Source organism: Psilocybe cubensis, chromosome 10 (assembly GCF_017499595.1).
Source record: "Psilocybe cubensis strain MGC-MH-2018 chromosome 10, whole genome shotgun sequence".
Classification (NCBI taxonomy): domain Eukaryota; kingdom Fungi; phylum Basidiomycota; class Agaricomycetes; order Agaricales; family Agrocybaceae; genus Psilocybe; species Psilocybe cubensis.
The window spans coordinates 3022184-3037044 of NC_063008.1; the positions used below are offsets into that span (position 1 = coordinate 3022184).

General features: G+C 53.5%; 2 protein-coding genes across 2 annotated transcripts; one reads left to right on the top strand and one right to left on the bottom strand.

Moving 5' to 3' along the window:
- On the bottom strand, positions 1 to 3961 carry JR316_0011177 (uncharacterized protein; the record flags this gene model as incomplete). The annotated part of the gene is made up of 3 exons (XM_047896838.1): positions 1 to 469; positions 673 to 973; positions 1027 to 3961. 3 exons carry the CDS (start codon positions 3959 to 3961, stop codon positions 1 to 3), a joined length of 3705 nt encoding a protein of 1234 aa, XP_047744883.1.
- A 1739-nt stretch (positions 3962 to 5700) lies between these two features.
- Positions 5701 to 11299, top strand: JR316_0011178 (ATP-dependent DNA helicase tlh1; the record flags this gene model as incomplete). Its single annotated transcript, XM_047896839.1, has 9 exons — positions 5701 to 5707; positions 5758 to 5945; positions 5998 to 7334; positions 7384 to 7848; positions 7898 to 9099; positions 9150 to 9696; positions 9746 to 10741; positions 10793 to 11201; positions 11273 to 11299. The coding sequence occupies 9 exons, from the start codon at positions 5701 to 5703 to the stop codon at positions 11297 to 11299; spliced, it is 5178 nt and encodes a 1725-aa protein (XP_047744884.1).
- Positions 11300 to 14861: the final 3562 nt, after the last annotated feature.

Genomic DNA, 14861 nt, shown 5'->3' on the forward strand with positions numbered 1-14861 from the left:
TCACGACGTCACCGCGCGTCGTCCCGCCGTCGCGTCTAGTCGCCGCCCACCACGACACACACTCTGCTGCGTGTTGTTGCGCCGCCACACCGGGCCGCCGCTGCCGCTGCCGCCTGCCTCGCCGCCTGTCATTCCGCTGTCAACGCCTGTCGTCCCGCCGTCGCCGCCTGTCGTCCCGCCGTCGCCGCCTGTCGTCCCGCCGTCGCCGCCTGTCGTCACAACGTCACCGCGCGTCGTCCCGCCGTCGCGTCCACTCGCCGCCCACCACGACACGCACTCTGCTGCGTGTTGTTGCGCCGCCACACCGGGCCGCCGCTGCCACTGCCGCCTCCCCTCCCCGCCTGTCATTCCGCCGTCGCCGCCTGTCGTCCCGCCGTCGCCGCCTGTCGCTGCCGCCGCGCTGCCTCTACTCGCCTCCTGTCGCTGCCATTTCGCTGTTTTGTCTTTGATACACCTCGGCCTTGCTGTACTGTAATTTTGTTAGATTTTTTATAACTAGTCATCTTACCCTGATATCAACTTGTATATATCTCACGCGAGCTCTCTTGTGTAGACACCAAAAAATAAATTTATATGACATTTTGAACAAAAAAACACGCATATATCTACATATTTTTGTTAGAATGGGCTATTCTTAAAATGAAAAAACACTTACATTGACAATGTAACTACAGGCCTGGGCGAACACGATAAGTTGGCACCACCGGTACGTGCCCGTTGACAAAGGCCTGAGCTCGTTGAGACGCTGCCGCCAGAAGCTTCCTACTGGGAGGAGTGCCGCGCAATATTGATTTCCATTGCACTCTTGTTAATGGCTGGGCCTGCCGAGTGCGGATGTCTTCTACGCGTTCACGGTACCATGCCTCGTTGGCAGGCGTCCATTCCACCCATTGTGATCCGTTCATGCTGGGGGGCACCTGCCACAGGTTCGGGGGAGGGAACCACGATTTTACAGTTATTTGACCTTTAGTAGCTGAGAAAAATGTTGTTAGTGCATAAAATTGAGAATAAACAAGGAAAACATACCTGTGTACAGCGTGTAGGTGCCGCATATAATGGACAGCTCGTTCTCCGTGAGCTGGTCGTTGCAATAACACCAAGTCGTGTCGCCAGCTGGCACGATGAACCCCTGCCGGTTCTGAATGATTTCCTTAGAGGGGCCAGCCAGCCCATCGTCGACGCTCAGAAACTCACTGGCTATCCTACCCACCAATCCACCCCTCAGCAAGGCAGCCCGACCGTGTTGTTGGTGTTTGATGATGTTCTCGCATTGCAATCGGTATGCTTCGAAGTCATCAACGCCAAATTTGTACGCTGACGGGCGGACAGATCGAGGGGTGTATGGCTCCTGGACAGTGGAGCAGCGACCCGACATTTCAATGCCCATGAGAGTGCGACAGGGCACACCTCTCTCCAGCAGCATTTTTGTCAGGGAGTCGATGGGAGCCCAGGAGTGCTCTAACCTGAGCCGACACACGTAAAGGGCGATCTCTGCCGTTTCAACACCCAACATCCACTCGTGTTCCTCTGAACGAGGTTCTGAAAAAACAAACAGATTTTCATGGGGGCGGTGTATTTGCGAGAGGTCCAGCAGACGAGACAGGGATGTCAGGCTGTGCGTGTTGAGGTCAGAGAGGGCGGCCGGCATTTCTGTGCTTGTGGGTTCAATGCAAGCCAGATAAAACTGTTTGATGTGTTGTCGAGCGTCCAGGGTAACTTCTGGGGTAAGTAACTCTGTAAACCCAAAGGTTTCGACCAGTTCATCCCAGTCTGCAGCGGCACAGGGCGTCGTCGTTGTGCCAGGGAGGTAGCCGTAAGATTGGCGCAGGCATCTGACCATATCGTTGTCGGGTGTAATGGGCTGGGGTTGCACAACATCCGTGGCGGGCGCGTCCATGGTCATCTCAACATCCGCATTTTCATCCTCAACAGATGGGCCTGGTTCCTCCATCTCGAAATCTTCGACGACGGCAGGGGGGCTCTGTTGGACCCGCGACTCGCTCTCTGGGGAACGACGTGCTCGTGGGCGAGAGCGCGTTGCAACCTCTGGGGGTGTTGGCGAGCGACTGCGCAGGCGCCGTCCTAGCGTGGGCCGTGGGGGTGTTGTGGGTGCGCGGCGGGGTCTATCTCGCGATGACGAGGGTGTCGGAACCTCAATGACAGGCGGGTTGTTTGGAGGCAAAGGGGGTGGGGAAGGATTACGAGCGGGGGGAAGGGCCGACGTTGAGGCCACCGGCGCATCGGGGTCAGGTTCAATGGTGTCGTACCAGGGTACGCCTTCCCACTCTTCCTCGGCAGGTGCTGGTTTCGGGTGCTGCCTGGGTTGTTTTGCGGGACGTACACCTCTACCGCGGCGATGCTGGCCTCTAGCAGGCCTTGTCTGTGCCTGAATGCACTGGTCCAACATCGCGGATGCGCCTGCCAACTCGGCTGGTGGTTCCAAATCTCGACAGAGATCCCATTCGTCTGTCACACCGTTGTAGACCTTGCGGTGTGGGCGAAGTTTGGCCTCCTCGATGCTGTTTCGTGACGTTGCGATGTGTTCGCGCATGTAAACGCTGGCTCCCTCTGTGGACACCAGCGTTTTCCAGACAAATACTTTGCTACGTACCACCGATGGGTTGTTCTCTCGGTTCAGGCGAGCCTGTCTAGCTTCTGGCGTCTCTTTGGCCAGAATCCGTCGCCGTTCTTCCACCCTTGCAGCCCAGTAAGCGTCCCAGTCATCGTGCACAGAGGTCAGCAGCTTGTGGTTTTCATTCGCCAGTTCGATCATGCGCAGCGTAGGCAGGTTGGCGCTGTCAATGGCGAGCTGACGCTGTTCCTCGTCTCTCTTTTGGAGCTTTTTTTCCAATTCTTCATATGGCTGGGACATGTGCTGATCCAATGCCTCTGAGTTGTGGGCGAAATCGTTACTGAGGATAGAATACACCAAAGTAGTGGAGTACTCATCTCCCAGCGACTTCATCGTGAGGCCCTCCGTCGAATGAGATTTATTAAAAAATTTGCGCGCAAAGGCGGCTGCGAGAGACACGTCCATAGACTTGAACAGGTCGGTAAGTGTTGCCGCCAACAAGTCGCGCGGGGGGCGAAGCTCGAGATTGAGTATTTTGTGGGTGAGGAAGATTTCCTCTTCCCGCATCCGCCACGGATAATAGACTGGAACATGGTGTTCCAGAAGCCATTCGATGGGAGGGCGTGTCGCGTGGGTGCTGCTCAACTCGTAGACCATGCCGACACGAGGGGTTCTGGCGTTAAACGAAAATACGTTGGAATGATACAAGCCATCCAGCCATACTTCTGAGATGTCAGGATGCTCAGCGCGGAGGCGTTCATGCCATGCAGGGACGGGGCTTTTGGGATCGTGCTTGATGTGCTTTGAATAGATCTCGCGACGACTTTGGGCGACGAGATACGACAGGTAGCCCATCCACAGGATAAACGCGTTTCGGGTGGCCTCAAAGCTCCTTTGCGCGTCTGCTTCAGAGCTATACCTGAGATCATAACCGAAGCTTTTGGGGCTAGGAGGTGGGGTTCCAGGAACGCGACACCATAAGCGGATCTTTTCGCACAGAAGGGTGATGTTTTCATCCAATTGGCGCCATTCTTTTACGCTGTGCCACTCCATTTCATACGTGGCCGGAGACTTGTGCGGTTTATTGCGCAAAATCTTTGGAGACCAGCACAAAAAATTAAACGGCAAGGACACGAATGATGGCGCCAAGGGTATGAAGGCGATCCACCCGTACTGATCGTGCCAGCGCACTGGCTGTTTGACGCCCTCTAAATCCAGGTCTCGTCGCCGAGGTTCTGCTCGTGTCGCCTTTTGTTCGAAGGGGTTGGTGACGTCGACCTCAGCGGGTGGGATGATGACGACACGCTTGCAGTTGGGGGACACGTATATGGTGCCCTTCTGGACAAACGCGGACCCTTGGGCCCAATCGATGTGGGTTTGCTGGGACATCTGCAGCAGAGTAAGTAACAAGCATATGTGGGCAACGAACGTGAACACTTACGGTGGGGGCAGAGCAGAACGGTTAGGACGATGGCGATGGCCTTAGATGACTGCAGAAGAGCTTCTGCAGTCGCCTCAGATTGCTACAGAAGATCTTCTGTAGTTTTCAGAGGTCGGGGGTGTTGGTGTCGGCGACGCGTCTGGCAACAAGGGCGGAGGAGAGAGCGAGGGTGGCTACAAGCAGAACGGTTGGGATGGTGTCAATGGCCTTAGATGCCTGCAGAAGAGCTTCTGCAGTCGCCTCAGATCGCTACAGAAGATCTTCTGTAGTTCTCAGAGGTCGGGGCCGTGGGTGTCGGTGGACGCGTTTGGAAACAAGGGCGGAGGAAAGAGCGAGGGCGGCTACAGAAGAGCTTCTGAAGCCTATCTCGGATGGCACACGCGAAGTCGAAAATGGGGGTGGAGGGAAGAACGAGGCTGGCTACAGAAGAGCTTCTGTAACGATTCTCGGACGGCTGACGTGAAGTGTCAAACGTCGGGGCAGGGAAGAGCCAGAGTGGCTACAGAAGAGCTTCTGTAACCTTTCTGGGATGGCAGACGCGGCGTGCTACAGAAGAGCTTCTGTAGTGTGCGTGCGTGCTAAAGAAGGAAGTGGACTTAGCGTTGGAATGTTGAAAAAACGCCCAGAGCGGAGTTTCAATTAATCACGTGACCGCTCGCGGGCCCTGTTGATCGCAACCCCAGAGTGTTCCTGTTCTCCATCCACCTCCAAAGCTCTTTGGTCGTGGATCGTGGGCGAACAGTACCAAAGCTCTTTGGTACTAGTTAGTCCATCCTTCTCCGTGTCGCACCCCCCCTCACGGTGCTCTGATCCTCAAGAGATCTCAGGTTCTATCCACCTCCAAAGCTCTTTGGTCGTGGATCGTGGGCCAACAGTACCAAAGCTCTTTGGTACTGGTTAGTCCATCCTTCTCCGTGTCGCACCCCCCCTCACGGCATTTCGATCTTCAAGAGATAGCGGGTTCTGTCCACCTCCAAAGCTCTTTGGTCGTGGATCGTGGGCCGTCAGTACCAAAGCTCTTTGGTACTGCCTTGTCCATCCTTCTCCGTGTCGCACCACCCCTCACGGTGCTTCGATCTTCAAGAGCTCGCTCCTGCCAATGCCCCCCCACATATCCATCCGCCTCCAGAGCTCTCTGGTCGTGGTTCCCCCCAATGCTGCAAACCAAAGCTCTTTGGTTTGACTCCACTTCGTCCAACGATTCCGTCGGCCTGGGATACGTGTGCCAGTCGACCTCCTACCTTGATTCTGTGATTGTGAGTCGATATACCCGCCTCCAGAGATCTCTGGTCGTGGGCTGTCGCGTTATTGTGCAACCAGAGCTCTCTGGTTTGTGCGCGTTACACACGACCTGGCCTCCCGATATGCTTGCGCACAACGCCTTGCCGCCGTCGATTGTGTCGGGCGCGATTTTTGATTGGGACGCCTTCGGACTGTCGTGCACTCCGGCGTCTGATTAATTCAGCCCTTTCCTCTTATCGGAACGACAGTCAATTAACTATCGATCTCTTCTTTACACCCCTATACGTCTTCTGGAGGGCAAATATTCTCGCCTTCCATCGCAGAGCGTAGGGCGTCGTTCTCAGATATAGACCCCTTCCACCCCCAGCGTCGTTAGTGGGCCTAACCTGTTCCCTTCCCTCACCCAGACACCAAACTTCCAAGCATTTTCCAACAAAAAACGGGGATGGAAGGTCAGTAGGGTGTTTTATAGCGGTTACATGTACTAACCGTTTGATTCCAGATCCATCTGAACCAGCGAAGCGACGCAGGAGGGAAACAGAAGACGATGGTGGACGTGAAGGGCGTGCGAGGCGAAAAGATAACCAGCGATCGGTCACAGTAGGCGATACAGTCGTGCCACGCAACGCCGACATGAAATTTCCGTGCACACACTGCCGCAAGGAGTACAGTACGCCCTACAGTTTACAGGTGAGCCAGTTTCCAATGTGTTTTGATTTTTCACGCTAAATCCATACTACAGCGTCACTTTGCTGATTCGCACGCAGAACCGTCGTTGGAGGTTCCCCAGCAGACCTCAGACAACGAGCGATCGTTATCTCCACCGTCGCCGGAGCCCATGTTTCCATCGCAGCTCCCTCGCCCATCTTGGGGAGCCGCACCTCCTACAAGAGCCGCACCTCCCGCTTCACAGCTTCATCCGCCATCTACGCGCTTGTTTCTTATCCCGCACGCTCCCAGCAGGCAAGTGTTGCCGCGTCCCTTGGGCTCGAGGGCAGGATCGCCCCCAACAATGATTCCTGCGCCGGTAACACCTGCGGCGAGTCGGCCATCTACGCGCACGTTTCTTGGCCCGCGCGCTATCAGCAGCCAGGGGTCGCCGCGTCCGTTGGTCTCGAGCCCAGGATCGCCCCCAACGATGATACCTGGGCCCGTTTCTCCTGCGCCACTGCGCAACGTATCTGCGCAGAGGATGACACCGACACCTCCGGGCATGCATCAGCCACCGCCTATTCGCGCCACGCCCACCACTGCGATGGAAGTAGATGTTTCGCTCTACGACATCGTACCCGATGACCACACAGTGATCTACGACAATGCGCACAATCTTCCGGCCCTTGGAATTGTTATCAACACTTTTCTCAAGATTGTTATCCGCATAGAATGTGGGGAAGCGATTGAGCCGGCGTCGGTGTGCGCACACGTCAAGCAGCACAATGCACACTATACACCAGGCCCCACATTGCTCGAAGATCTTCGGCGGAAATACGGGATCGTGTCGCTGGCTGAGATAGCCTACAGCGCTGGACCAATCCGTCCGATTTTTGGGATTCCTATCGAGGCTGATCAGCTCCATTTTTGTTCCAAATGCCACCGCGGCTACAACTCGTTGTTGAGCCTGCGGGGTCACCAGTCTAACGGGCAGCGTTGCCAAGTGCCTATCACGCAGCGCGCTTGCTACACGATGTACGGGCAGATACTTACAAAAGGCCCAAGCAAGCGGTATTTTCCAGTGGACACCTCTTGCCTCTCGCTTCGCCAGGACATTCCCTTTGCATACTCGACTGTTTTTGGAACAACAATGCCGCCTCCACCCGATTACACACAGTTGCCCGTCCAAGACATTGAGGACCCGCAAAATCTGTCCTCGTTTCTCTTCCGCGAAGGATGGCTTGACGCAGTGAAAGGGTTGACCCCTGTCGACATCCAGGAGGTTACCAGGCTACCAGACGCCAAGACCGAGCCATGGGGCAAACAACTCCAGCTCGCAGCCCATCGCGCACTGGCCAGTGTACAGCTACTGGTGAACGAACACCATACGTTCGGGATGACACATAATATTGCTCAGTTCAATCAATCGTGAGTTTATTTCCATTAAAACAACGCTGATATTAACCCCACACGGTAGAAGCAACATGTCGTCCAACAACTTCAACCACATTCAACCCAAGACGCAGCAGCGATACGGAAACATTATTGTGCGGCTTATTTTCAACGTTTTGCGCACCATGGACCCCGCGTGGACATCTCCCGTGCGCTACCCCTCTCTCGACGCATCTCAGAAAGTAATTTTGCTAGAGCTACGAGCCAAACTGGATGGCGCAGACAAAAAGCTCATCGACGAGGCATATCAGAAGGCGTGCTACTCATTATTTGCACACGAGCGACGCCAGTACCCGATCAGCTCTAAGCTGCGAAAATTCTTCTCGCCCGTCATCTTGTTCGTCGTTTTCTACTCTCTGCGCGCGAACGGGAGCTTCCGCTTGGCGTCAGAGATTACGGGCATATGCGCCGCCGTTGAATACTGCATTCGGACGACAATGCTCTTTGAAATCGAAAGGATATCCGAAGAATCCAACGTTTCGTCATTCGAGTAAGTTCCTTACTTTTTTCATGTTCATTTGTTAATATATTGTTCCTAGCGCTCTCAAAAAGGTGGAAAGGTACATCTCAACGGGGCAGGAGACGCCAATGGCGTTTATTTACAATGTCCACCGTGTTCTCGCATCCGTGCGCTCAGACGAAGTCACCGCCTCCCAGTTTCGTTTCACGGACAAGAACGGAAGAGAGGTTAGCTGCAACGGCCACCTCATATCTCTATCGATGATCAAGAAAATGCACGACGAGGAGCATGTTCGGTATGAGAACATGGTACAGGATCGTCTCTTTTTTGGCGAAGACATACCCAGCGATCTCTTCCCTGAACTCGACCTCGAGAGCATAGTCGACAGCGCCAACAATACATCTGCTGGCTATTGCTTCCTGGACGACCCTCGCAACAATTTTTCTGCTTATCGGGACTCTTACGGACGTTGGTTGCTCTCCGACCCTGTGCGAGCCCAGCGTTTCGTTTATATGCATGAAGGCGAGCTCGTTTGGAAGCCTTCTGCCGCCCTTGACCTATTGCGGCGCATGGAACGCGTACGCGAGGTCCTAGCGCCGGGGGTTTCCTACTCGACTCTTCTGCAGGTTCGGGGGTCGGAATTTGCACGCGCGTTACTCAGGAACACACCCGCAGCCCTACGAAACCTGCGGTTTGAGATGCACTTGCTGGCGCACGTTGCGTTGCAGGACAAGACATCGCATCTACATCTCAAGGATCGCCACATTCCTCACGTCATTACCCGCGAGTGGGCAGAGTCCCTCATCCGAAACCTTGCTGTATTTCGCCCGTTTGAAGAAGTTCTAGTGGCGAAATTCCTCAACCCCGAAGCACTTCATCGCTATCGCGTTCAGCTTTGGCCGGGCATCAAATCGACGATGACGTCTGAGGCATTCAGTGCTCGATGTGGCGACATGACAATGCGCTATCTCCTGCAGCCGTTCAAGCCTCTTCGCTGGCGCTCTCTGATCACGGCGTTTGCGCGTTTCTTGCCGGATTCTCGCTCATACGAGTCGCAAAAGGAGTTTTTTGTCGACACGGCCATGATGCACTCAACGGCGATGAGCAACAATCGATACGGGCGACATTCTGACCAGGCATTGCAGTCCGACTTTCGTACAACCATTGGGTGCATCCAGGCCGCTTTAGACATGCAGAAGCATGTTGGGATTGGACAGGCGCGTCCGTTTACGCTCACTGTACCGTCCGAGGTACCTGAGACTTCCACTGGCGGCGCTCAAGGTCAGTGGCATAACTAGACCGCAATTTATGCGTTATTAATTTTTTTTTAGGAATTGTACACGACGTTAGCTCGCTGGAGCGCATAGCGCGGTCAGCTATGCTCGAAATCACAGGAAGTTTGGAGGATCGCGTGAAGGAGACCATCCTCGACTCTATGGCGGTCGTCATGGCGCAGATTTTGCCCAAGACACCTCGTCCGCTCAACGAGAACAACCTCCGCCCTGTTGCAGACATTGACCCCCACCCCTCGCGCCTACGCTCTCTGCGTCAATTCCTCAAGCGGCCTGCAGCGAACTTTAGCTGCCCCGAGCAGGCGCTCCTCCTGGAGCTCATGTGCCGCGGGCAGCAGAGCGTGCTGGGTATCTTGGGCACGGGCAAGGGAAAGACGATGCTAGTCTTTCTCTATGCTTATTTATTCGGGAGCTGTGGCATTACGGTTGTCATTCTTCCGCTGTCATCCCTCCGCATCGAGTACAGCCGGCGCGCACAAGAGCTGGGTATCTCCTCGTCAATCTGGACGCCAACGGCGAAGCACAATTTGGACGTTCAGCTGCTGTGTGTCTCGATTGAGCACGTCAACTTTCACGACTTTGAGAGGTGCGTTACATGCCCAAGTATTGATTTTAGTTATTGACTTGATTTTCAGTGATCTCGCGTCTTTAGAGCACCAGAAGCGTCTGAACTGCATCATCTTTGATGAAGTTCACAAGGTGGTCACGGATATCACCTATCGGCCCTCGTTTGAGAAATTCTGGGTTCTCAACAAGGTAAAGGCGCCGATATATGGGCTTTCTGGATCTCTGCCTCCGTCGACAATGGCAGAGTTCAATCAGCTTACGGGTACCACATGGAAGGTCGTCCGTACGACTTCAAACCGACCTGAGCTCGCCTATAGGATCATCCACGTCACCGGCGACATGCTGAAACGGCTCGTTGAAGATATCGCAACGTACATTGCGAATTATGGACCCCGCGATCGTCTAATGGTCTTTTGTCGCACCAAAGAAGATGTAACGGCGCTGTCCGACGCTCTTAGAGTGCCTGGTTTCACCTCGCACACCGCCGAAACCAACGACGACACGTTGCGAAAATGGCGCTCCGGTGAAAACATTGTCATTGTCGCCACAAGTATTCTGGGCTGTGGGCTCGACTACCCAAGCGTTCGCCATGTCCTACACTGGGGCATTGCGCACTCGATGGTTGATCAGCATCAGCAGGAGTCTCGCGCTGGCAGGGACGGGCAGCGTGCTGAAGCCATCACATACGTGGCTTCTCCTTCTCGTCGTTACTCCAAATCTGCGACCGCGCATGGCCTTTCAGAGCTCGAAAAATGGTCCTCGTCAACGGATATGTGTTTGCGGGCCATTCCTAGCTCGTATCTTGACGGCGTTCCCATCACATGCTCCTTGCTCCCGAACTGTGAGCTTTGTGCCTACTGCTTGGAACAGATGCATCAGGCTCCGCCTCTGCGAGTGGCCTCGATCTCCCACCTCATCAGCGACCCAGTTTCTGTGCCAGCTAAGCCCCAAACAACCCCGATTCGCCCGCCATTCCGTGTTTTTGTCCCTCCAAAAACACCTATCACCCCCGTCATACAGTCTGGCGAGTCTACGCCTGCCTCGGCCGTTGATTTGACGTCAAGGTAAGTCTCCATGTTTGACTTGAAGTATTTTAACAACAATTATATTTCTAGTTCTGCTTTTTGCCAAGTTTCATCACCATCGACTCTAGTTGCTGGGGCCAGCGACGACAGCGGGACCTTTGGTACCACAGCTGGCTCTCCAGTGTCCCCCACCTTCCACTCTGCGAAGCGCGTGCTTCCGGAAGACGACAACACGGCCAGTAAACGCTTGCGGCTGTCGGACCCAACCTCAGCACTTCGAGCAAAGCCCGCCACTGTTCCAGCCCAGCCTCGGGCGACAAACCGCGTGCTTCCGGAAGACAATAACACGACCAGTAAACGCTCGCGCCTGTCGAACCCACCGTCAGCATTTCAAGCCAAGGCCTCTACTGTCCCAGTCCAGCCTCGGGCGACGGTGGGTTTAGTAGCACGTATAGATCATGCCGCTGTTCAGGAGGCCGCCAAACGCTTTACTCTGGAGGTTAGACAGCCCATTATAAACGCACTGAACCTGATCCGAGGAAAGTGCGTTATCTGCCTCATGCTTCATAGAGCGGACTGGGAGACCCACCACCATGACGACTGCCCTAAGCTTATTCCCCCCCGAAGGGGGGGCCTTCGTTGCATTGGGTCTCCTGTTCAGAATTCCAGAAATCTGATGCCAGATTCGGATTCCTGGACCCCAAAAACCCCCAAATACACTTTCAAAATATTTTATTTTGTACATACGGAGGTGCTACGTAATTAAATGTGTAATTTATGGAGGCCGGCCTCCAAATTGATGGAGGCCACTGGAGGCCGGCCTCCAAATTGATGGAGGCCACTGGAGGCCGGCCTCCAAATTGATGGAGGCCACTGGAGGCCGGCCTCCAAATTGATGGAGGTCACTGGAGGCCGGCCTCCGTCTAAAAATAAATGCGTCGAGGCCACCAGAGGCCGGCCTCGATTCGTACGCGCGAGTGGAGGCCGGCCTCCCGCCTGTCTCCCGACGCCTGCGCTCGCCGTCCCGATGCCTGCGCTCGCCGTCCCGACGCTTGCGCTTGCCGTCCCGACGCTTTCCCTTGCTACCTGCCCGACGTCATTGCACCGCCACCCCGGGCCGCTGCTGCCACCGCCGCCTCCACTCGACGCCTGTTGCTGCTGCCGTGCCGCCTTCCTACCAGTAACGTGCGGCGAGTTGTTTGTCCATGCTGTTGTCATTGCATTCAAACTCCGCCTTTTACCCTTACGCGCACCGCAGCGACGTGTTAACATATTATGCACTTCGTATCATTGTCACATCCAGCTCCACCCTCACCCCACTGCTGTCATCCATGGCTCCTCTTCATCGGTTTAACACTGCAGCCGGAGGATGGTATAGCGAGGGTGGCAAAACACCCCACCCTCAACGCTGATGGGCTGTATGCGCATGTATCAGCCATGATGTTGACAAATACGGATTCAACGACAAGTGGCGTGTAGACGCAGCGTCTGGCGGGGCCCGTTGAGCAGTGGTGTTCTAGTGGGTATACAGGTGCTCGTGTGAGGGTGTGGAAAAGTGTATGATGGGTGTGTGTGCGTGTGTGGACATGAGTGAGTAAATATTGTCCTCCCCTCTATCTCTCTTCACTAATCTCCACACTTTCCACCACCACCACCATCACCCGTTCGCCGACGCCTCGCTGAGAATCAGAATCACATACATATCTGTCCCAATCCCCACCCCTCAAAGCATGCTGTCGAAACAAGGTCCGAACAAGTGGCCCATGCCTCCTCCCGGCAGTGAGCGTGTCCATCTGATTGTGACTGGCACTCACCAATGACGCCGTCGAAGTGCATCTTCAACAGCGAACACGGGTCATTGATAGTCGAGGTCATTGTTTCGAGGGGTTTTCTGTGCGTCGGACACATCTGTCGTGGACTACTCACCTCTAGGCATCATACCACACAATGACCTGGCATTCAAGAAGACCCTGGGAGGAACAGACACGTCGGATTAGGTGAGTCAGTCAGCATGTTTGGTTTACTGTGACTTGGACTCAACCATAACAGCGCCCCGGCGCATCTTCACCAACGAGCGCGGTTGGTGATAGTCAAGGTGTCATTTGAAGGGTCTTGTGTGTTTCAAAGAGGCTTGCATGTGTCAACGTGGGATCGTCAATGTGAGTAGCTGGACATGTCTGTGCACGATTACTTACCTCCAATGGGTGTCAGACAACACAGATGCCGCTGACTGGAAGAGACACGTTGGGATGAGGTGAGTGGGCACTTCTTATGACTGGGACTCACCAATGACGGTGGCACGGCACATTTGGGTGAAGTCATCGTCGTGTCGAGGGGCCTGTGTGGGTGTCAAGGTGAGTCGCTGGACGTGTCTGTGTTGGTTTGCTTACCTTGGGTCTTCACAGGTGATGACCTGGCATTCAAACAACAACAAAAAATCGTCAGTCGCAGCGGCAAACCCCCAGCTCACACGATGACGTTGGTTACCAGAGGACGCGGAGCGAAGAGGAGAAAATTGGAGAGCAGAGAAAAAAGGGGGGAGACCCCCTGAGCTGGGCAGAAGAGGAGGAGCGGGATGAGAAAAAGTGAGTCGATTCACGGTCCCTTTTATAGTCCCCAAACACGCCGCTATATGTACGCCCACTACGCTATGCATTTTCGGGTTGTACCATGCTGTTTTCAGGGTTCAATTTTGGGATCAACAGATGATTTGAGGGCGAACCAAGCGTTAGCCGAGTGTATGTACACTGTGCTTCTGTGTTTTAGACTCCTGTATGTCTGTAGATTCCAAATAAATTTCTTTTCAAGTTTCTTTCAACATTCAGATTGTGTATTTCAAGTGAATTTCAATGTTTTGTGCGAGGTCAAATCAAACAGTTCTCAACGCGCCTGTAACTCTGTACTGGATACCATTCCTACTCCCATCGCGTTAGAAAGCTACGTACATTGTCATTTTCAATGGAAACAAACTAATTCATTCAATTCCAGGATATCCAACATCACCTTTCTGCTCAAACTTTTTTTCAAGACGCCGCTAGACCTTACGTTGACAAAATATCACCCAAATAGTACCCTGACGACCTAATTTCCAGACGATTGAAACCGTGTTCTCTTGGAAGATTGGGACGGGGAAGGTGTGGTAGTGCCGTATCCCATTCATGCAGTCAAATTTCGCATCACCGTCCCCATGCAAACGCTTTCACACCCGCATATAATCACCCATATCTTTTTATTATTCAATGCATTCACATTTTGTTGAGGTATAGGCGTTTTAGTGCGACTCCAAAGGCTTCAGAGTAGCTCAGGGAAGCCAGTAAAATGTACTTTGAGGCTACCGTATCGTGACTATGTCTTATATGACATCAAACACCGTAGGTGAAGGAAACAATGTGTATCATGGTTAGTATCTGAATCGATTCTAGGACGGAGCATGGGCGCTTTGAAGATGATACGCGCTTTGCTATGGACTTCATTGACATCTACCATGGGTACACCTTATTTTTACCTTTCCTCAACATGACTTCGTCTCAACGCGCGCGCGGGTCAAGGGAAGTTAGTGAGGTTTAAACGGGTAGGGGAATTGATGTTGGTGAGTGAGTTGTTTTTGGTCTCATGTTCTGGTAGATGGAATGGACGAACAGACGAGCGTACCATCACCCTTTGCTGGTATACACACTACCTCGGTGTTCACCTTCCATTGGCACATTGTGGTATGCATAACATAATCATTGTGGCCCAGCATGTGATCTATGTGTACATTGTGCGCATTTCACACAGTTGGTATGCCGCCTGCGTTGTTAGTCACTGCTATTATGGCTGATATCTATTTTTTGTGTATTCCAATTGCCTCGCACTTGGACTAGTTCTTGGATACATTGTCTAAACTTTAATTTCTCCATGGTTGATGTGTTTTTCATACGTCTCTGTGTCGGCGCATTTGTATCAAATGTTAGCTAAAAATGTGTCTTACTGCCTAGTTGGGTTTAAATGTTATATCTTCCGTACAATCGAGAATAACACCCCTGTAAAGATGTAATGTATCAAGGTATGCGCAATGGTATGAATGCATCACGGGCTCATTATAGCTGGAAACTAGAGAGCTGATTCAGAGTGCTGAGAGATGTAAGCAAACCATCTTCCAGGACCAAAAAGCCGTTCA